General features: G+C 30.7%; 11 protein-coding genes across 11 annotated transcripts; 6 read left to right on the forward strand and 5 right to left on the reverse strand.

Annotated features, from left to right (window-relative positions):
- Nucleotides 1-2,238, reverse strand: SCDLUD_003308 (uncharacterized protein; the record flags this gene model as incomplete). The annotated part of the gene is made up of 1 exon (XM_046077874.1): nt 1-2,238. One exon carries the CDS (start codon nt 2,236-2,238, stop codon nt 1-3), a length of 2,238 nt encoding a protein of 745 aa, XP_045934267.1.
- A 2,284-nt stretch (nt 2,239-4,522) lies between these two features.
- Nucleotides 4,523-5,680, forward strand: ERG6 (sterol 24-C-methyltransferase; the record flags this gene model as incomplete). The annotated part of the gene is made up of 1 exon (XM_046077875.1): nt 4,523-5,680. One exon carries the CDS (start codon nt 4,523-4,525, stop codon nt 5,678-5,680), a length of 1,158 nt encoding a protein of 385 aa, XP_045934268.1.
- Nucleotides 5,681-8,065: 2,385 nt separating this feature from the next.
- SCDLUD_003310 (uncharacterized protein) lies at nt 8,066-9,902 on the forward strand (the record flags this gene model as incomplete). Its single annotated transcript, XM_046077876.1, has 2 exons — nt 8,066-8,345; nt 8,428-9,902. 2 exons carry the CDS (start codon nt 8,066-8,068, stop codon nt 9,900-9,902), a joined length of 1,755 nt encoding a protein of 584 aa, XP_045934269.1.
- Nucleotides 9,903-10,082: 180 nt separating this feature from the next.
- DYN2 (dynein light chain) lies at nt 10,083-10,313 on the reverse strand (the record flags this gene model as incomplete). The annotated part of the gene is made up of 1 exon (XM_046081425.1): nt 10,083-10,313. A coding segment is annotated over one exon (231 nt), but the record flags the coding sequence as incomplete, so codon positions are not given.
- Nucleotides 10,314-11,557: 1,244 nt separating this feature from the next.
- On the forward strand, nt 11,558-13,888 carry SNX41 (Snx41p; the record flags this gene model as incomplete). Its single annotated transcript, XM_046077877.1, has 1 exon — nt 11,558-13,888. One exon carries the CDS (start codon nt 11,558-11,560, stop codon nt 13,886-13,888), a length of 2,331 nt encoding a protein of 776 aa, XP_045934271.1.
- An 833-nt stretch (nt 13,889-14,721) lies between these two features.
- RPN9 (proteasome regulatory particle lid subunit RPN9) lies at nt 14,722-15,897 on the forward strand (the record flags this gene model as incomplete). Its single annotated transcript, XM_046077878.1, has 1 exon — nt 14,722-15,897. The coding sequence occupies one exon, from the start codon at nt 14,722-14,724 to the stop codon at nt 15,895-15,897; it is 1,176 nt and encodes a 391-aa protein (XP_045934272.1).
- A 346-nt stretch (nt 15,898-16,243) lies between these two features.
- TIF35 (translation initiation factor eIF3 core subunit g) lies at nt 16,244-17,059 on the reverse strand (the record flags this gene model as incomplete). The annotated part of the gene is made up of 1 exon (XM_046077879.1): nt 16,244-17,059. One exon carries the CDS (start codon nt 17,057-17,059, stop codon nt 16,244-16,246), a length of 816 nt encoding a protein of 271 aa, XP_045934273.1.
- A 636-nt stretch (nt 17,060-17,695) lies between these two features.
- MRPL39 (mitochondrial 54S ribosomal protein bL33m) lies at nt 17,696-17,908 on the forward strand (the record flags this gene model as incomplete). The annotated part of the gene is made up of 1 exon (XM_046077880.1): nt 17,696-17,908. One exon carries the CDS (start codon nt 17,696-17,698, stop codon nt 17,906-17,908), a length of 213 nt encoding a protein of 70 aa, XP_045934274.1.
- Nucleotides 17,909-18,220: 312 nt separating this feature from the next.
- Nucleotides 18,221-21,223, reverse strand: SPT5 (transcription elongation factor SPT5; the record flags this gene model as incomplete). The annotated part of the gene is made up of 1 exon (XM_046077881.1): nt 18,221-21,223. One exon carries the CDS (start codon nt 21,221-21,223, stop codon nt 18,221-18,223), a length of 3,003 nt encoding a protein of 1,000 aa, XP_045934275.1.
- Nucleotides 21,224-21,643: 420 nt separating this feature from the next.
- On the forward strand, nt 21,644-22,348 carry RAD33 (Rad33p; the record flags this gene model as incomplete). Its single annotated transcript, XM_046077882.1, has 1 exon — nt 21,644-22,348. The coding sequence occupies one exon, from the start codon at nt 21,644-21,646 to the stop codon at nt 22,346-22,348; it is 705 nt and encodes a 234-aa protein (XP_045934276.1).
- Nucleotides 22,349-22,500: 152 nt separating this feature from the next.
- On the reverse strand, nt 22,501-23,133 carry ERV25 (Erv25p; the record flags this gene model as incomplete). Its single annotated transcript, XM_046077883.1, has 1 exon — nt 22,501-23,133. One exon carries the CDS (start codon nt 23,131-23,133, stop codon nt 22,501-22,503), a length of 633 nt encoding a protein of 210 aa, XP_045934277.1.
- Between the last annotated feature and the right edge of the window lie 35 nt (nt 23,134-23,168).

A 23,168-nucleotide genomic window follows, 5' to 3' on the forward strand; every position in this document is an offset into this window, starting at 1 on the left:
TTATTGAAAAGAACTTTCTAAAGCAGCATTCAAATCTTGCTTGTTAATAACAACTCCTTTATCACTACACTTGGCCTTATTTCTTAATTCGATACATAATCCGTCAATATCAATATCCGTGTACCTAGGGTGTGTAGTTATACGGTCCCATACCTCAGAACATTTTAACAAATTACTGTCAGTATTTGGAACAACTTCGTTAGCTATTTCTTGCATACAGTTCTGCGCTTTACCGTCATACGTCTTTTGCTGCTTTTCTCCGGTCAGTTTTGTGGCGTACTCCGAAAGCACGGGGGACGCAACATTCGTAATAGCATCAACGGTATTGGTAGCAATGGGTGTAGGAACTTTGGGTTGTGGTTCAATGTTAATAAACTTATCAACTATATCATACTCATCGATTTCGTTATCTTCCTCCTCGTCCTCCTCCTCCTCAATGCTATTCACTTTAATCTTTTCAAAGTCAATAACATGCTGTGGTATAGTGGTTGAGATTGCACTATTAGCCTTATTGGAGTTGTTTGTAGCGTCGCCGGTAACGCTACCATTTAAAAATTCTGGGAAAGCCACTGAAAAATCAATCAAGGGAACATTGTTTGAAACGGTAAAAGAAGTATATTTCTCCGGAGAAATATATTTGCTGTCCTTATTTAGACCATCGATATTTTTTCCGTTCGCGTTAGTATTTGAAACATTGAGAAAATCATTATTATCGAAAAATAAAGATGGTGTACCAAATGATGGAGTCCCAAACGTGGAATAATTGCTACTGATATCATTGGTGTTATTAGTAGTAGCAGTTGTTGCTGTTGTTGCTACTGTTGTAGCGAGACTATTTAGCCCATTATTTTTATTTATTATCGTATTCGGTGAGTATGATTGTTGATCCCAAGAGTTTGTTAAAGATAAACCGTCAGTATTATGGCTTAGAAGTCCCAAAGAGTCAATTATATTATTATTATTAGTATTATTATTAGCATTATTAGTATTATTATTATTATTATTATTATTATCATTATTATCATTATTATCATTATTATTATTATTCATAGTAGTGATATCAGAATCACAAGGCATGTTTGTAAAGGAATCTGAAGACAGTGAAGGTGGTGAGTTAATGCTTCTAGAGCTACTTTCATTTGGTATATCTGATATTAGTCCCTTGGGTATCGGCTCAGTCTTAGTGCCACAAGCCTCATTCAGTTTCAGACAGAAAGTTGAGACCTTCTCATCAAAATTATCTTTAAAATTACAGCCATTTATACCCTCTGTGTTAATGCTGGAAAAAGTATCCATATTACCGACCTTAGTAACACCGCCACCCAATATGTTAAAGCCATTATCATTAATACCGTCAATATCAATGTCATTACTAATTAAGAGCGCGTTATTGTCGGGGGTTACAATGGCTGGATTTAAATAAGATAAACTGCTCTTGCTACTATCTGCGTTACTACGGCTGTTGGTTCCGGGTATAAACTTGGATAAATTATTACTACTGTCATTATTGTCTGAACCATCACCAAACACTAGGGACGAAGATTGGGAAGAAGATGAATGGGAAGTTGGAGTGTTATTACTCAAAGACTTTTTGGTGCTATCAGTTTTTGTACTGGCATGCAGAGGAGAGTTTGAAGATGTTGGAGAAGGCTGTTGTTGACCTTTAAATTTCCAAGGGAATTCAAAGGTAGAAAGCATTTTTTGCTGTAAACTTTCCCTAGCCTTAAAAGAGCTTGAAGATTTTGACATATTGTCTTCCATACCACTTTTTTTATTAAATGGTAAAGCACGATCATCCTTCACCTTCCTAAAATCAGCATCTGCCAAGAATTTCAAAAGTAAGTCCTCATTAGGTAATTTCTGTTCTGGATTAGCCCTTTTCAATGCATCAACTAAAGTAGAAACTTGCTTTCTTAAAAAGTCAGTTTCCATCTCACTTTGTTCCCGTATTTGTTCTAACTCTTCAACTCTCTTTTCTAACTCCTTCATTCTACGTTCCTTACGTTCACGGAAAGCTCTTTGTGCTGCCCTATTTTGGGCAATCCTTTTATCTATTACATTTGAATCGTCTAATGGTTTTCTGCCGGCCTTATTATGTTTCTTTTTTGTTATACCTAAACTATCTTTCGAAGTACTTGGAATGGTACTACCAATTTGAGATTCCGCCTCAGATGAAATATTTTCTTTTTCATCTGTATGCTTGTTGGAGTTTTTAGTGTGTGATATAGTTGAAGCCATTTTTTTTTTTCTTTTTTTTTTTCTTTTTTTTTTTTGTTGTTATTGTTTTTTGTTTTTTTGTTATTTAAGGTCTTTGAGACTTGTTCAACTTCCTTATCGAGTCTTTTAACTTTGCCTACTTTTCTAGTTCTTCTGTAATTTTTAATAGCAATCCCTTTGATCGAATAGGCTACGTCTTTCCTTTTCGTTTATCCTGTTTTTATGCTTGCTAAAAAACTTACCCTTTCCTTCTGGAAAACGTTCATACACTAGTGAAAATGGCAGTATTGCTTTCTTTTTTTCCTTCTTTTTTTCTTTTTTCTTTTTTCTTTTTTTTTTTGTTAATTATTAAAGGATATTGCGATAATTTCAAAAATTAATGCAGAGAGTTAGCTTGGTTATAAGTCGGAATAAAATTTAATCATGTAACAATTACGGGTGGCAAAAAAGAAAGGAAAAAAAAAAAAAGTAAAATAAAATGAATTCCAATATTATATTTTTCTTAGAAACGAGAGATGCTCATAACAAAAAGGTATAATTTGATGAGAGAAAGTGGCGAAAAAGAAAACGTTTTTTTTTTCTTTAGTAAAGAAAAGAAATGTATATTATAACAAAAAGGATACTGATTTAATTAATTAACAAACACAGAAAATGCGCACTGAGTATTTACTAGCATTGTAAAACGACATTTACGCTAGACTTTTTATAATAAAATATTACTGATATTTGGCATGACCACAATTGCTAGGAAAATAATCTAAAGTAAAACGGTTTGTAGTTGAATATCTTTCTTTTTTTTTTTTTTTTTTTTTAAAAATTTTTTTATATTTTTAAATAAAGCTTTTAAAGGTTCAATGTTTTTCTTGACAGTATCTTTTCAGATATTAAATATTTGAGTTTTTTTTTTCTTTCTTTTTACTCTTTCTTTTCTGTTTATATGCCCAATATTCAATGGAAAGAAAAATATATATATATGTATAAATCCTAAGCAGTTTTCATAGATTAGTATATTACTGAAAATATAAGTAAGATATAATTTGAGAAAGTCAAAAGTCGTAGCTTTTAGCATTATCAATGATGTAAATAACATTGTTTGATTTTCAAGTAGGCAATAATTTTTTAAAAAAAAAAAAAATTATTAATTGAAATTATATTGTGTGAATTACTGGATACAAGATTGTGAAAAGATAAAAAAAATTAATAACGAAACTGATCTAGTCTTAGGAAAATCTTCTTTTGTTTTTTTGACCTACTTATTGTTCAAGTTTACCACTATGGTAGTGAAATATTGTGAAAAATAATAATAATAATAATTGTATATGACATATGAATCAAAGTAAATGAGAAACAGACGTATACACTAACTTTATAAACAAACAATACTATAAATTTGATTAATATAAATGCTTTGTAGTAAATAATGTTTAAAGTTTTATTAAGTGTAGGCAGGAAGGAAGATGTTAGAGTAAAATGGTTAGCATACATAAAACATTAATATATTATTTTTTTCAAGTGATGTAGAGCTCATTATTACAGTTTTTCATAGATAGTTAGTAATATAAGGTACAAAAACAAAAACAAAAAAAAAAAATGTTATATAAATAAATATACAATAATATTAATAATAATTATTTCTAGCCTTTTTTCTAAGTGTGAGATTTATTTTTTTTTTTTTTTTTTTTTTCTTTTTCTTTTTCCTTTTCTTTTCAATTTGTTTGCTGTCGTTCATAAAGAATTTTTTTTTTTTTTTTTTTTTTTTTTTTTAGATGGTGCGAGATTATTTTATTTTGGTAGTTTTTCTAAACGGACATCGCATTTATGTATTTTATAAACGAGAGGCATGCATTATAAACGAAAAAGTGAAAAGGACCGAGACTTCTACGTAGAGAATTACTTACCACCCCCCTAACAGAATAACACAAAAGCATAGAAACAGTGCCAAAACCAATTTTTTTTTTTTTTCTCATAATAAAATTTTTTTTTTTTTGGTTTGCTGCTGATTCCGTTCTTAGTTTGAATTATCATTTATATATTTAAAAACAAATAAAACATTTTTTTCTGATAAGCTTTAAAAATTTCTAAAGAAAAAATATTTAAATAAATTAGTCTTTATATATTGTTGGTCATAGTTTACTCTAAGTTCTATTAGAAAAAAAATTTTTTCTTTCTCTTTTTCTTTGTGCTACAGCTGTGTTTTCAAAAGGTGTTGAGGATTAAGCTTTATATAATATTTCTATATATTACAATTAACTAAAACTACCGATCAAAACATCAAGATAAAAAGATCAATTAAAAATATAACAAAATGAACACAGACAGTTCTTCAACAGCAACGATCAGCACTTCTTCCGATAATTTAAGAAACAGACAAGCTCAATTTGCCAAAGAATTGTATGGTAAAGATATTGGTACTAAATCCGGTATGTCTGCTTTATTATCCAAAAACAATGATGCCCAAAAGGAGGCAGTTGCTAAATATTTGAAGCATTGGGATGGTAAAATGGACACGGAAGCTGAAAAACGTAGACTAGAAGATTATAATGAATCAACACATTCGTATTATAATGTTGTTACCGATTTTTATGAATATGGTTGGGGTTCCTCGTTTCATTTTTCAAGATTTTACAAAGGTGAAAATTTCCAAGCTTCTGTTGCTAGACATGAACATTATCTAGCTTACAAAGCTGACATTCAAAAGGATGATTTGGTGTTGGATGTGGGCTGTGGTATTGGTGGTCCAGCAAGAGAAATTTGCCGTTTTACCGGATGTAATATTATTGGTCTGAATAATAATGATTATCAGCTTGCTAAAGCTACTTATTACGCCAAGAAATTCAAACTAGATGATAAACTAAGTTTTGTTAAGGGTGATTTTATGCATATGGAATTTGATCCAAATACTTTTGACAAAGTTTATGCCATTGAAGCCACGGTCCATGCACCTACTTTAGAAGGTGTTTATGGCGAAATTTATAAAGTATTGAAGCCAGGTGGTATTTTTGCTGTTTACGAGTGGGTTATGACCGATAAATATGATCCTTCCAATCCTGAACACAGAAAGATTGCTTATGAAATTGAGTTGGGTGATGGTATTCCAAAGATGTATAAGAAGAGCGTTGCTGTTGATGCCTTGAACAAAGTTGGATTTCAGATTTTAGAAAGTGAAGATTTAGCCGACAATGACGATGAAGTTCCATGGTATTATCCATTAACTGGTGAATGGAAATATGTTCAAACTTTGAGTGATTTGGCTACCTTTTTCAGAACATCTTTTCTTGGTAGAAAAGTTACTACTGGTTTAGTTACTTTATTAGAAAAAGTTGGTGTTGCTCCAGCTGGTTCTGCTCAAGTCACATATGCTTTGGAAGAGGCTGCTATTGGTTTAGTTGATGGTGGTAGAGAAAAGTTGTTTACTCCAATGATGTTATTCGTTGCTAAAAAGCCTTTAGAAAAAACCAAATGAGAATAGTTATATTGAACAAATTTTACCTTGAATTTTTTTTTTTTTTTTTTCGCACCACGTTTTTTGTATTTTTTTTTTCCCCCCTCTTTTTGGTGACTTTGTTTTTAAAATAAATTAAATTGACCTAGAACCAAATGAATAAAAGAAACCAAAAAATCTGTATCTATTTAACTAGTTAATAAACTTATATAGAATACTTAAAGAAAGAATAAAAAAAAAAAAAAAGAAAAAATATCGATAGTTTATACATATATATTCATGTCTGTAAAAATTAATAAAAAAAAAATAATACATATGTAAAAAAAAAAAAAAAAAGAAACAAAAAACATGGAAATGATAATAGGTCTTGATCTTCATTTATAACGCTGAGAAATATGTTATTTATTCTGTTTTTTTTTTTAAAAAAAAACTTGTTGTTATTGTACTTGATAGCAATGTATATTTATAACTTTAAGAAAACTATTAAGTGGAAAATAATATACAAGTGTATTTGTATAAGAATGAATGATTCAACAGTAGAAATCTTGGTGTCATTAAGGATATACGGCGAGAAATCTTGGTAATCACTAAGTCTCTATTGAAAAAAGTTAGTCCATAAACTATCAAAGAGCATCAATGTATTAGGTAAGTTAGCAAAACATTGGAATTATTTAAGGTAAAAATATAAAATAATAGGGACATGTTATTTGCAATAGTTTCTTTTTTTCTTCACAACACAAATAACATTCGATGATGACAGCATTGTCAATAATAAAGTAAGACAAAAAGTAGACAAATAAATAAATAAAAAAAGACGTGATATTGATCACACAGGGCGTGAAACTCGGAGTCGGGAAGGGGGAGGGACAGTGCATTCTTTACTTGATTTCAGTAATGTTTAGGGAAATAATTATATATGTTAATAATCCATAAAACTTATTATAATTATTTGTAGAAATGATACCGACATTTTAAGTTAAAGCGAAGGTAACAATTATAAAATTTGTAAATGCCGAGCACAGCATAATGATAAAATGTGCATAAAGTACAAAGAAAAAAGTAGTTGGTAGGGAGCTTGAGTCGGATGCGATAAAGGAAATATATTAAAAGGTGCTAAATTTTCAGAGACCTCCAACTTTTATTCTAATAATGATAAGTCTATTACTAGTAATATTATTAACGAGAATAATTCCTTAACGCCATAATTCCCAAGTTTACAAGTAATATGGCATAAAGCTTTTTTTTTTTTTTTTTTTTTTTTTTGAATAGTATTATTCAGCATTTTTAGATGGCTCCTTTTTTTTTTTTTTGTTTTCAGCTTTATTACATATATTATTAGACTCGTGGTTAATATTATTTGTGACACACGTGGGTTTAAAGAAAGTATTAATTTATAATAACAAAAAAAAAAAAAAAATAATAATAATAATAATAATAACTGATATAGGCACAATACATGACATGTTTTGACATGTTTTAGACTATTTGTTTAGTAAAGTGGTTAATTAATTAGGATAAACGTGTCAAAAGAAAAGAATTGGATGGGGTAGTTTTCATTTCTTGGCGTAATATGTTTGGCTGGTTGTAAAATAAAATAAAAAAAAGAGCATAATATATGGCACGTTTAATGATTAAGCCGTTTATTGGGTTCTAAAAAAAAAGGAAAAAAAAAAAAAAAAAAAAAAATTAAAGGCCAATTCTTTGGGTCAACGTGCCAATATGAAATAACAATTTCATTTTAGTTTTAATGCTAATGTTTATTTGCTTTTCATATATTCATAATGCAAATCTTTTTTCTTAACATCTAATCACAATTTTTTTTTTGTTTTTTTTTTATTTTTTTTTAAATTTTTTAATTAAATTTTTCACATGCACAGTAATGAAATTTTATAATGATTGGCTATCCTTTTTTTTTTATTGTTTCCATGCTAATTATTCTCGATTCCTAACAAAAGAAAAATTACTGCTTTTGGGATAGATTCTTTTCTTCTTATTATTGTAATGTTCGATCGATAAAATATTAATAAAAAAATAGAGAATTAATACATATATAAAGTAGACAAATGAATTGATTACATTCAACTTTTTTTTTTCTATTTTTTTCTAATTTTTTCCATTTTTTTTTTTTCTTTTAAAAGATTCATTTCTCTCTCTATCTATCTCTTACTTCCCATCAAAGAACTATATTTTAATTTAAGAAATCTTATTTTTTTTTTTAAAATTCCATGTCTATTCAATTCTTGTTACAACATCTTTTTTTTTCCTTATTTTTATCTTCTTGTGTTGACACTTTTTATTCATAACGACAGAACAAGTAAACTATAAGGAAACGGAAACGTCAGCCAAAGAGAAAAAGTAACGCAAAAAAAAAATTTTTTAATTTTTAAAGGAAAAAAAAAGAAAATCATGTCTCCATTATTCAAAGAAGAAGATACTAACCTACATTTAACTAACCCCGTCACTAGAGATTTACCCCACTCTTTTAAAGATCTTACTACCGGCTGGATAGCTAAAAGTAGAAAAGAATTAAATTTACCATTTGTTGAAAAGTACACTTTGGAAGATGAAACTTTCGTCCCAGAATTACTTTCCAAAAAAAGCACTGTTAGTACTGAGCACATTTCTAAGGACAATAATGTAGTTGGGGTTGTTGAAGGTGATTCAAACCAAGATGAAGAATACGATAGTGTTACTACTGATCTATCTGAAACCCCTAAGAAGCATAGCAATGTTTCCAAATATTGGCCTATATTCACTACAGGTGCGAGGCCTATTTTCAGATGGATATGTTAATAACTCTATTGGTACTGCTTCTACTTGTTTGAGTCAAATTTATGGTAAACAATACACTAATTCAAGAGCTATACAAAACGTCAGCAGTATTGCTTTTGTTGGTACAGTTGTCGGACAATTAACATTTGGTTATATATCCGATAATTATTCCAGAAAAAATGCTATGATTGTTGGTACTTTAATCATTATCTTGTTTAGTATATTGTGTTCTGGTGCTTGGGGTGTGGGTACCACTGGTACTAATGCTGGTGGGTTGTTTGCGGCTGTTACCGCCTATAGATTTTTCTTAGGTATTGGTATCGGTTCAGAATATCCTGCTGGTTCAGTTGCTGCCCAGGAGGCCGCTAGTTTGTTACCGGCGGGCAAGAGAAATAGATGGTTTTGTTGGTTTACCAACTTTATGATTGATTTCGGTTTTGTTGCAAGCAGTGTTGTTCCATTAGTCATGCTAAGAATTTGTGGCACTAAGCATTTACAACCAGTTTGGCGTATAACGTTAGGTTTAGGTGCAATTCCACCCTTGTCATTATTTTTCATGAGATTGAAATATAAAGAAGGTGAAAAGTTTAAAAGAACCAAGTTTAATAAAACTCCCCCTTATTGGTTAAGTATTAAGTTTTATTGGTTTAGATTAGCAGTTGTCGCCATTATTTGGTTTATCTATGATTTTTCTGCTTATGCCTTTGGTACTTATTCATCTCTAATTTTAGATATTATTTTGGGTGAAGATACCTCGTTGGTTAAAACCTTTGGTTGGAACATTGTTTTCAATTTATTTTATTTGCCAGGTGCGTTTATTGGCGCATACTTGGCTGATTATATCGGTCCGAGATTGACTCTGGTTAGCGGTGTTTTGTTGCAAGCCATGGTGGGATACATTTTGGCTGGGTGTTTTAAAACGTTAAGAACAGAAATTGGTGCATTTGTTGTTGTTTATGGTATTTTTATGGCGTTAGGTGAATTTGTTGGTGATACCATCGGTTTATTGGCTTCTAATACTGTAGCAACTCCAATTAAAGGTCAATACTATTCTATTGCTGCTGCAGTGGGGAAAATTGGTGCTTTTGTTGGTACCTGGGTTTTCCCGGCTATTATTAAAAGTCATGGTGGATATGATTCAACTACTGGTTTGCAAGCACCATACTGGGTATCTTCATCATTATGTTGTTTTGCTGGTGTTTTAGCTTTGTTTTTTTTGCCTAGTGTTAATCAATATTCGAGTGGCCAGGAAGATAAAAGATATTTGGAATACTTAGCTGCTAATGGGTATGATATTAGTAGTATGGGTTTACAAAATAAAAAAAGTGGTTCAACTGATGTTGAAAGTCTTGGTATTAGCTCTAGTATGGAAAACCAAAATATCACTGATATGACCGTTACCGAAGTCGATAATGCTGAAGAAAAAGATAAAAACTTACACATCGATGTTGTACGTACTGAAACTTATTGATTGAGTTGTTTCTTTTTTTTTTTTTTTTTTTTTTTTTTTTTTATTATTTCTTTCATTCTTTCTCTTTAGATTGTTTTTTCAACATACAATAAGTGCATATATATAGATATTGAGCTTTATTTATTTTATTAATTAATTAATTATTTTTATTTTCATTTGTTTATTTATTATTATTATTATTTAAGCAGTTTTAAAAACTAAAAAGGCTAAATTGTTAATATAAAAATAAATAAAATATCCCTTTTCATGGGTAACGTAACTACCGAAGTTCTTACCAACAATAACGTGCCACAAAGCACCTTCTTCTTCATCCAACTTTTTTTTAATGTAGGCAGCAATTTCACGTTCCAATTGGTGTTTGTCCAGGGCTTCCTCTGCTATTTGTAATACTTTATCTTTTAAATCATCAGACTATTTTTTTATTTTTTTTTTTAGTCGTATAATACATAAAATAAAAATGTATTCATGGCGGTTGAGAGTATTATTATTATTATTGATATTACTGGTAATATGGCGTAATAATAACATCTAATGTCTCGTTATGTTGTTAGTAAATTATTGTATTAAACTAAGTAATAGGGGGAAGTGGTAAATAGATAAGGGGAAGGGAAACAACATACAATATCACAAGCTTTTAAAATGGCTGTTTATAAATATAAAAGAAAAAGGAAGAAACAAAGAAAAAAAATCTAATATTATTAAATATTAATATAATGTTAGATATTTGTTAGTAAAAAAAAAGGCAATAATAATAATAATAATAAAAACAATATTTTCCTATTGAATTAATAATTCGTTTAATTGATAGATCACTTTACATCATTTATAATCTTATAACAAAAAAATATCTGATGAAGTTAAGGGGCTAAATAGATGAAAACATACGTTTAGATTCCAATGACATATTGTTTGATGTAAATATATTTCTAGATGTAATTATATACCTTATGGATGCAGTACACTCAATTGTATATTTGTTCTTGCTCTATATATATATATATATTAGAAAAGGAAAGAAAAGGGAAATATTAAAAAGCAATTAAATTGTATTAAATGGTATTATATTTTATAATGATTTTGTTGTTTTGTATACTGTATTCTCTTATTGGATTTTGTCTGTTAGTTATATTTACTATTAAAAAAATAATTTTATTTTTCTTGTTTCTTTTCTACGGAGGGAGAATAAAGTTATAACCCGGATTGCGTGGAACTATATTACTTGTAGCCCAGGGATCTCCGGTCGTCCAGTCGCAGAGAAAACTCTTGTTTATTTTAGTCAAAAAAGAAATAGTAAAGTAATTATATATATATATATATTTTTATGACGAGACAAGACGAGATTGCGAAGGAGACACAAGATAAATAAGGAGGGAGATAATTGGAACAAATTCTTTGTTATTGTTATTGTTTTGTTTTTTTATTGGTTTTTTTTTTAATTTTGATGCATAATATCAATTATTAGCGCTATCTTTAGTAAATGTTTATCTTGGCTATTATTACACTGTTTAATGTTAAGCAATAAAATAAAATGTATAAAAATAAATAGGGCATTATTAATCTTTAAATACATACTAGAAACTAAAATAAAAGTGACTTTTATCACTACTACTTACATTTACAATAATAATAATACTAATATCAAAAATACTAATAGCATGGAACCATCCAGTGGTGTATCCTTTGTTGGATTACTACATGATAATAATGCTAGCGATGAAGATAATAATAATAATAATATGATGTCAGATTCTAGAAATAACAAGACTCATGAAGAAATAGATTTTGGCAATGAACACAATGATGACGATGGATATGATGACGAAGAAGAAGAGGAAGAAGAAGAGGAAGAAGAAGATAATAACCCATATTCAGGAACAAACCATATGTATGCATCTGGTATTGCTGCAGTCCTAGAAGAACGCAATGACTCTGTTCATCATCGTTACCATAATAATAATAATAATAATAATAATAATAATAATAATGAGGATTATTCGTCATCTACAACAACAGCTAATAATCCCTCTCACGAACAGTTAAAAGATAATTATTCACAACAATTATTTGGAAGCAACTATGCAACAATTAAAACCAATAGCGGCAATATTGAAAATTACTCCAATAGCATCGCTTCTACTAACAGTAATAATATGAATAACCATAATGATAAAGATGAAGGTTATATTGTTTCCTACGCCGATTTGAAAAACATTGTCTCTAATAGTAACGATAGTACGCACAATTTACCAGATGGCGCCACTGGAATTGGAGACAAGTATCGCTTCCCAATACAAATAATAGAAGCAGGTCAATACAGAAACAGCCTGGGGAAATATGCTATTGGCTATACCATTTCATTTAATTCACAACTAGTCACAAGAAGATATTCTGAATTTGATAGCTTGCGCCAATCGCTATGTAAATTGTTGCCTACCATCATTATCCCAGTTATACCATCCAAGCATCCCTTAATCAAATATTTTTTGAACCCCTTAAGTGCTGAAAACGATTTGAAAACTATTGAAAAACGGAAGCGCTTGTTGACTGTTTTTTTAAATAACTGTTATTCTCATAAAGAGATTAGGGATTGTGTTGTCTTTGCAAAGTTTTTAAATCCAGAGTACACTTGGTCTAAGGTGTTATCGTCCCCACCGATCTCTATTTTGCCAACCAATACATTATTGGCACCACCTTTGGCTCCAACTAAACCTAGCCCATTGCATTTATTATTGCCAGTGCCCTCGCATATAGTTTTGGACCCGCAATATTTGACTGCCGCGGATTCCACAATTGACTCTCCAAAGTTTAGGAAATATGAAAAGTTTCTACATTTTTATTATGAAAATTGTCGTACTATTTGGAAAATTTCTAAACAAGAAAAACACCATTATGAACAGCTAACCAAATCGTTAGCTGAATTAGGTGCATATTATAATGCATTTAGTTTAGAAAATCACATATTTTCAACATATAAAGTTACTGAACTATCTAAAGGCATTGAAAAAATAGGCCAAGCCATTGATATATCATATGTTTCTACTGAATTGTTGTTTGTTAATTTTCAAAAATATTTGGAGGAACCAGTTTGCGAAATGCTTCAATTGATTGAAGAATCTGAGAAAATTTTAAAATTTAGGAAACTAAAACTAACACAATTTTATATTATAGATAAGACCATTATTAAAAGAAATAAAACGTTGAAACAATTGGAAAACATGGATACTGATTTATCCAAGATTGAGGAAACTTTGGCCAAAAACGCTTCTGAATCTAGAACCGTTGCTAAAGTAGTGGAAAATTTAAAAAAACAAAAAATAATATCATCAAGCAAGACTACGGATGGTATTTGTTTACCAAAGAGTGACCCAACTATGAAATCACACCCCTTTTTGGCAAGCACAAACAGTAGGGATGATATGATAGATGCCAATGGTGCTTTGGGCCCCACCGGTAGCAATAATGCCATACTTACTTCAGAAACTGGGAATGGAAACGAGGATGATAACAGTAATACTACTCATAGTAGTAGAAGAAGTAGCGTAAAAACAGTACACAATGAAAATTCTAATGCTATTATAAATAACAATAATGTCAGCATTAGTAGTGCTGATGTTAATGACAAAACATTGTCACCAACTCTTGAAGCTCAACAAGTTTCGCCTACATGTGATACCGATAGTACTGATAGATTGAATCAAAGCACCAGCAGCAAAGATACTATTCTTTTGAAACAAGAGGAGGAAAGAAAAAGGGAAATAATTAAATTAAAAACAGAGTTGGAAAAGTTAAGGGATTGTTTTGAACTAATTAAGAAGGATATGAATGAAGTTAATTCCAGTATCGATTATGAATTAGTTACTTTATTTGCATATTTCGACGAAAAATGGGATTATATGATGAGAGTTTTAACCAAATGTATTTTATCGTGGATCAAAGATTCTTTAGATTCTTGGAAAAATGCAAGAGAATTGGTCAATCATATTTAGTGTTGTTTGTCCGACAATAATCTATTTTTTCTTTTTTCTTTTTTCTTTTTTTTTTTTTTTTTTTTTTTTTAGGTTTTATCAATTGTGTATAAATATATAAATCACATATTTAATTTATACCACCATCATCTTATATATTGATTATATGACTATTAATATGATTTTTTCGACTGTAGCCTTTTTTTTTTTTTGTTCTTATAATAAATCTAAAAGTTTCAAGATACCGTTGTTATGTGTGTTATAAGATAATATGGCACGGATATTCTATACTGATTCGGATTGGATACGGACTGCATTTAATCATGGAATTAAAACTTGATGGCAAATTATAATTCAGATTACCGTGTTAATTTTATTTTCCTTTTAGAAATATTCCAAGATTATTCCTCGTAACATCCATTGTTCTTTATTTCATATCTAGAATTCCTGATTTTTCTTTTGTACTTTATACTTTATAATATTTAAATACTTAGTTTTAAGATTAAAACATAACGTAAATAGAAACATATATATATATATATATAACTATCCGAAAATACCTAAGCCGAAAGTCCGTAAAACAATTATTTTTTATTTTGTTTATTTTGTTTATTTTAATTTTTTTTTACTTTTTTTTTTTTTTTTTTGCCACCGCCATTTTTCTTTTTTTTTAATTTTTAGTAAAATACCTTTTTTTTTTTTTTTTTTTTTTTTTTTTAAATGGTATAGATTATAAAGTGTACAAATTGCTTACTCTTAGATCTCCAGCTCTTTATTTAAAAGCAACAAAGAGAAATCAACCAGTTAGCTCCACCCCCCCTTCCTCTCCCCTTTACACACATATTCAAACAACAATGGATGCACAAATGTTAAATGTATTAACTGCAATCCGTTTGCAAATTGAAGACTCTGATATCAGCAGTATGTTTTTTGAGTTAGCTGATTTTTACGAACAGAAATTATGGAATCAATTAACTACGGGATTAAAAATTGTTTTTCATAGCGAGACTTGTTCTAGTGAAATTAAACTAAGCTTATTTACTCAATTTGTTTGGAATTGTGTCGATAAACTCAATCAATTACAAGTTGTTGATTTTTTGCTATGCTCTTTAGTTGGTAACGAGAATTATGAAGATAATTTGGGTTATTTAAATAACTTAATGGAGAAATTCAAAGAAATCGATTCTAAGAAAAAGAGAAATGATGGTTTTAAAACTCATGAAAATGGGGAATTATTGATACGTATAGAAATTTGCAGAATTTATTTAAAACAAAACAAAATAGCCGAGGCCAGGAATATATTGGATGAAGTTAGTCAAATTCTGGATGAAAATAATGACACATTGCCATTAAGAATTATAAGCGCTTACTATTCTGTCAGTGCTTATTACTATCAAACCAAATCTGACTTTAATTCGTACTACTATAATATCTTATTGTATTTATCTTCCAGCAAAGAAACAAAAATACCAGTTGTACAGGAAAAAGAGATTGCGTATAATTTAAGTATAGCAGCCTTATTGGGTGATAAGATCTATAATTTTGGTGAACTATTACAACATCCAATTATGGAAAATATTGATTCTGACAAAACTTGGTTATTGGAGTTTTTGAATGCTTTAACTTTGGGCGATTTCGACAAATTTGAACTTATTTCCAAACAATATGTTCCACAAATCGAAATTTTGGCCAACAACGAATCCTTTTTGAGACAAAAGATTTGTTTGATGACTTTGGTGGAAATGGTTTCTGCTAAAAATGTTCGTACCTTAAACTTTACTGAAATAGCGGAAGCTACACATTTACATAGGGATGAGGTTGAACATTTAGTTATGAAGAGTATCAGTTTAGGGCTATTAAAAGGTAGGATTGATCAAGTTAGTGAATTAGTTCTAGTGACTTGGGTTCAACCAAGAGTAATGAATGAGCAGCAAATTTTGAAAATGCACAAAAGATTAATTGGTTGGCACGAACAAGTCCATAAGCTAGGTAAATCTATTGAGGCTCGTGGCAAAGGGATCTGGGTTTAAAAATATTATCTATCTATTTATATACACACATATATATATCTATGTATATATATATATCGTTTGCCATATTATATTTTTTTCCTTTCTTTTTTAGCAACTACTATTTTTTTTTAAATTAAATTCATACATATGTATATATATATATATATATATATATATTTATGTAATTAAAAATAAAAATAAAGCTCTTAATATCAATATTATAAAAGCCAGGAAACTTATTGTACAAAATAATGGAAATACTTATCGGAGGACAGAACACAATTCAAAATACATCACGAATAAAAACAAATGGACATATAAAAAAAGGAAAAAAAAAAAAAAAAAAAAAAAAGCAAGTTATCATTTATTTCTTATCCTTAGGTTGAGACCAATCAGCATGAATAATCAAGTTCATGAAACCTCTACCATCCACATAATCCAAAGCCACTTCAGCTTGCTTCTCAGTAGAAAAGGTAACATAAGCAAACCCTCTAGATCTACCAGTGGTTCTATTTTCAACAACAACAGCCTTTTCAATAGAATTGCTAAATGGTGCCAACAAACCTTTAACTAGATCATCCTTATTGGCACTTTCATTCAAGTTAGTTAATCTTAAAGTTCTAGCTTCTTGTTCACGCTTCTTTGCTTCTAGAATATCGATACCTTGAGCATTTGCGTCAGCTTCTCTCCTTCTCAAACTTGGTGGGACATAAGTACTTGAAGTAATGTTGGAAGCAGCGGCAGCAGCAACGGAAGCAGCAGTTTTCCTAGTTGGTACGCTGCCGTCTTTAGGTTTATTTGGACATTTGGTACTGAAATGGGGACCACCACAGTATCTACATTTAATGCTTTGTACAGTACTTTTTCTTTCTAAATCGAGTTTTTTCTCAGCTTCTTCATTCAATTGTCTCCAGTTTGGACCCAATCTAAAAATATACTCTTCACCAATTTGAGTGGTGGATTGGTCTGGACCTGGCTTAGAATCTTTTTCAATACCATACTTATGCCATTTCTTTCTTTCAGCAATGGTTGCGCTAACTTTTTCAGTAACTTTAATCTCTGCCACTTTTTGTGTGATCTTGTATTTTGTTCCATTTTCTATTGTGTAAGAAATAATGGTTTTAGTACCATCATCGTTATTGATAATTTGTCTTTCTGGTATATCAGCCACAGCACTCATTTTATTTTTTTTTTTCTTTTTACTTTTTTTTTTTTTTTTCTTTTTTTTTCTTTTTTAAATTTGGCTACTAAATATAGTGATTGTTGTGAGAGTAGTTATTAAAAAAAGATTGATTAGGTATCGAAAAAGAGAGTTAATTTTTTTTAGATAGATTTTCTAACTTAGAGTGAAAAAAAATTTTTTTTCTTTTTTCTTTTCCTTTTTTTCCCTTTTCTTTTTTTTTTTTTTTTCAAAGTTTTTGGTGAAAAGCCAAAAAACAAAAAAAAATTGTAAAAGATGGAAAAAAAATGAAATAAAATGATAAAATTCCGTGTTATATTTTAGTTGTTAGAGCTCTGTGCAGATGTTTCTGAGAGATATCATATTATATTATATTTCTGATTCCACTTACCCGGGCTAGATTTGTATAATAAAGTACCGTCTCAGAGTGTCCCGCACACATTCTTTTTAACCATAACTTAAAGATTATTTCTACCACTTTTTCTTTCTTTCCCCAAAAAAACTGTTAAATATCTTCTTCTAATCGCATACTCACTTCAAATATTAACCATCTTAATGCTTTACCATTATTTACATCTATTACTACAAAACCAACACTAATATCTACAATACTCATACAGATAAATATTCACCATCATGGCTAAAGTCAAATCCAAAACTACCGTCATAAAGCTAATATCCACCGCTTTAACTGGCTTTTCTCGCCAGCTTGCTATTAAAAGAGGTGCTCCACTTGTTAAACAGATTAGATATGATCCAATAGCTAAACGTCATGTATTATTTAAAGAGGCCAAAAAGAGAAAAGTTGCTGAAAGAAAACCCTTGGTTTGGTCCAGAATTCAAAAATAGTGTTCGACAACTAACTAGAGGAGAATAATTGTAATAATTAAGGGGGAAACATCAACAATAAGCTTTAAACAAGATCTATTTCAGATCTTCATACTAAATAAACAGTTCTCACATATATTTTTTTATTTTTTTTTTTTTTTCCATGTATATAGATTTCTATAACTTTGTAAAGTTTAATAATAAAGGTGAAAAAAAAAAATATATATATATAAACTAAAAAAGTGTATTAAAAACATTATACAAAAAAGAAAACAAAATAAAGCTGAATTAAAAAAAAAAAAAAAAAAAAAAAAGTAAAAACCAAAAACATTTTTAACCACTTTCCCAAGTTGAAGACCCACCTCTATTGTTATTGCCATTATTAATACCATTATTGCTGCTACCCCATGCCGATTTATTACCCCATGCCGATGTGTTGCCATTACCGTTGGAATTTGTTTGGCCTCCCCATGTAGAATTATTTCCACCATAACTAGATCTTCCACCCCAAGTGGAAACAGATCCATCTCCATCATTAGACGCCCATGAAGAAGCACCACCATAAGCTGATTTATTCCCACCACCCCAAGTTGAAGCATTACCACCCCATGTAGATGTACCTCCGTTATTACCACCCCAAGCAGAGGAACCTCCACCAACGTTGCTATTTTTAGCACCACCCCACGTAGAAGCACCACCCCATGTAGAAGCACCACCCCATGCACTGGCACCACCGTTACCCATTGTTGATGTTGCACCACCAGCGTTAACTGCAGGTGTTTTACCACCACCCAAAGAACTACCACTCCAACCAGGTGTAGCAGCACCAATACTATTATTTGTCACCATTGAAGCAGGTCCAGTTGGCAAACCGTTGCTAACATAGCTTGGCCCAGATGAAATACCATTTCTTCCTCTACCACCAGAGCTTGCAGATAGTGGTAATCTACCGCGTCTATTAACTAATTCGTCATACAAAATACCTTCCCCACCTTCGTTATTATAATAAATTAACTTCCTTTTGTCTACTGTAATATGCTTGCTTTTACTATGTAATTCTATAGTAGCTTTGTCTCCATTGACATCTTTGACAATACCTAACTGGCCTTTATAACCTGGCAATCTAATTCTGACTGTTTTACCAAACGCAACATCACGTCCAAACCTAACCTGTTGTTGTTTTTCATGAGTTGCCGACTTTGGTGGCCCCATTTTCGCAATAACATCGGGATTCATCTTGGACAAATCTAGAGATGGCGCAGATTCTTTGGATACTAAAGATTCAAGATTCATAGTGTTAACCACAAACACACCCGAGTTTTCAGACAAGCTTCTGGACAATATGAAAACATTTTGTCCATGTATATACAAAACTTGGCCCTCTCTACGGGCACCGACTTTTTCTACAACTGTATCACCAATCTTAATTTCTCTACCATTATAATCAACAGATGCAACCTTAACACGCGAAGTGTTGATTTTGTTCAGAATAGAACTTTTGGTAATACTAGAAACCTTTCCTGAATCATCCATGACTTTAAAAATATCATGACCGGCTTGAATAACACAGGCAACGCCTTTCGAGCTCAATTCTACAATATCATGCAATGCATAATCCGCAGAGGTAGGTGTAGAATCCACAGACTTACTTAGGTTGTTGGATGTAATGGTTATATTCTCCCTTGTTTGATCAGACACAAAAGTAACTTGTCCGTTATCAATAGCCAACACTAAACCTGCATCGCCAGCATTATCACCGCTGACTACGGTTACATGGTCACCAGCTTCGAAAATTTTCCGTAAAGAGGAAATTGGGAATTCCAAAGTCTTGGGAAACTGTGGCAATTTAATACTAACAATAGATCTAGAAGACGCAGTGGAAACAATACCCCTAGAGCCACGTTGTTCACCATTCAAAATCTCCACCCGGTCACCAGGCTGAAAAATGGCCCTTGCAGCTTGTGCCTTTTTCAAACTCTGTGAAATTGCACTCAATTGGATATCACCATCTTTACTACCAAACCTGGATAATTCTTCAACAGACGGATGTATGTTGTTAATCTCCAAAAACTGAATCTTAAAACTTTTAAATAGGTAACCATCGATAAATTCATCATTTCTATAAGTAAAAGAGTTATCACCTCTCTTATATAAATTTTCAGGGTCCATTCTTAGAGCCATGGTCGGATTAAACAATTGTTGTGGAGGTCTGCGGGCTAATGTTGGTCTTTTCATTCTTCTCTTCCCGGTGGACTCATCAATTTCATCACTTTTACCATAATCCAAACGTGGAACAATTTTCAACATGACCTCTAAATTATTTTCACTAATTTGATCAACAACAGCTAAGTCACCCTTGTATATACTCCTCTTAATACGGACATAACTGCCCTCTTCTAATTTAACATCACTAGATTTCGTAGCTTTCAAAAGCATTGGTAACTCTTGGACTGGAACCAAGAGTTTTTGTTGAATGTAAACATCTGGAACACCATTAATAAATTTTTCAATGACCGATTGTTTAGGGGCTTCAATATATATTCTGCCCGGATAGTTATCTCTTTGGAAAATAGATAAAATTTTCAACCTTTTTTTACCCATGGTTTTATCTAGGTTGATTTTTTTCTGAAACAACTTCTTAACAAGTTCCTTTTCTTTACCAGGTCTACAACGCACACCCCAAACGGTTGCAGTATCAACACTGGGCAACATGAACCGCTGCGGAACATACCCATCTTGAGCAACTGCTCTATATTGAGCCGACGAGCTTCTCCCATACCTTTCTCTAAATTCTTTGGCCAATTTTTGAGCATCTTCTTCGGTATTTTTATCTCTATCCGCATCTAATTGTCTATGTAATCTGTCGTTAGTACCTGTGTCATCAACTTCTTCTTCACCACCCTCACCTGATGGTGCAATAAATCCTTCACGAACTAATTCATCTTCATCTTCATCTTCATCCTCATCATCATCGCTAACCTCGGCTTCAATATCCAAATACCTGTTCCGTTCTCTACGTTGTCTTTTGGAGTGAATAGTGTCCTCCTCTTCGTCTTCTTCTTCTTCGTCTTCGTCATCTTCATCTTCATCATCATCTTCGTCCTCGTTGTTGTTGTCATCAGCGCCATTTCCCTCATTTTTTGGGTCTAAAGTTTCAGATTCCCCTCCTACATTGTTTTTTTCTATTTCTTCATTCATAGCATCGTGTGTCCTTTTATGAGATTCGTCTTCATTATTTTTAATAGAATTATCATTTTCGTTATTAGATTCAATAACGGGTGCATGTGTGTTCTCATTTTCTTCTGGAGATGGAACAGAAGGACTTTCAGAATTCATCTTTTTTTTGTTTTATTAATACTTTTCTATGTCTTGTACCTTCTTTACGATTTATCGCTTTTTCTGTGGCTTGTATTCTTCTTATTTATTTATTTATATATTTATATCTTTTTTTTTTTTTTTTCTTTTTTGCATATATAATGCTGGTAACAATCAAATATATCAAGCTGTATAACTAAGAAAGTTTATATTAAAAATTGGGGAAAAAGAAGGAAAAAAAAAAAAAAGTTTTTGTTAATTAAAAAAAAAAAAAAGAAAATTACAAATAACGAATGAAGTATTCACTTTCGTACAGTGTGATATACCATAATGTAAAATACAAGTTTAAAAAAAAAAAAAATAAAAATAAAAATAAAAAACAATTGCATTTAACAACACTAAAAAATTTAGTATGTAATATCAAGTCGTAATTCCACATAAATGATTATTTCCCAACAACCTTCTAAAACATATAAAAACCAAGAAAATAGTTTAAAAGATACATTTAGTACCATGTCTTTTCCTAAAAAAAATAATACTTACAAACAGAGCAATAATAAAAGATCAAATGTAATAAAAGATTACTCCAGAGTCGAGAAATTTCTAAATCCAACAAATATACCGCCTCAGATAGAAGATGAGATATTAAACCTTTATTTAGAATTTAGTCTGGAGTCAGACATGTTATTAAAAGATCTTTCTTCATTTTTTGAATGCTTATCTTTACCAGCAGTACTTTATAACAAAATTAATTACCAAAATGAACTATGCATTGAAAACACACAAGTAGTTGATTTTAATAGATTATTGCAAGTAACTTATCATTTGTTAATATATGTAGATAATGAACCCTTGATAATGCAATATTGGAAATTATTAGTCGATTATTCTCAGAGGAAGGAGCAGCCTTCTAGATTTGCTGAAATTGAATATAAAAACCAAATTTTAGGCATTAAAGAATTACAAAAAATAAATGAATCAATAAACGCTCACAGCATTACTAACGATGAGGACACAAATAATCAAGAGCCTCAAATTTTGATTAAAATGCTACAATGTGCAACAAGAGGTAAAAGGTCATTCATAACGTATATCGACTTTGCAAATTTATTAGGTAGAATTGGGCTATTAAGAATGTTGGAATAAAGAAATGTAGCTTTGTAAGAAATCATGGAAAGTGATCCAGAACTAATATTCATCCGTCTGCAAATACAAAAAAATATAGTACCATTAATGACTATGTATATACTACTACTACTACTACTAAAAAGAATGTTTTCCTTATATGATTTTTTATTCTAAATAATGTGTTTTGCCCTGAAATAATAGCGTAAATAGTTGATTTGCCAAACTCCCAAAGCCAGTAATAAAAAGATGATAGCTACAGAAAAATTCTGGACCCTTCTATTGGTACTTTCGTTTGTATCTCTTAATCTTTCCTCTCTAGCTTTTAAATAATGTAGTTCATCAACTATTTCATCGGTTAATTCTTCAATTCTACGTAACTCAACCTCCACTGGCTTTAACTTTTCATTAGCTTGAATCTTATTCCAGTCACGAGCTTGAGAACCTATTTCGATATCTAATTCTATGTTTCTGGTCATAACTTTACCCTTAACTTTTAACAAGTTTTCAAAACAGACATCAAATGCCGCGTTTGATGGTGCATTGAATGCAATACGAAATTCTCCAACTAAATCTTTCTTTCTCCTGTATTCGTTTCCAACAGTATCACGAATAACCATATTCAACACTTGTCCATCGCCTAAACGACCATCAGATTCAACATCTACAACGACCAATTGGCCTTCAGAAACAAAGTCACGAATACAATATGGGTCTGGAGTTTCTTTGGCTTGTAATTCAAAACGTAAGCCTGTTATGACAGTAATGAAAATTGAAAACAGAAAATAGAAATACTGAAACAACATGGTGTTGATGTCTTATAAGTGAAATTCTAAACCAA

The sequence above is a fragment of the Saccharomycodes ludwigii genome, chromosome IV (genome assembly GCF_020623625.1).
Source record: "Saccharomycodes ludwigii strain NBRC 1722 chromosome IV, whole genome shotgun sequence".
Lineage (NCBI taxonomy): Eukaryota > Fungi > Ascomycota > Saccharomycetes > Saccharomycodales > Saccharomycodaceae > Saccharomycodes > Saccharomycodes ludwigii.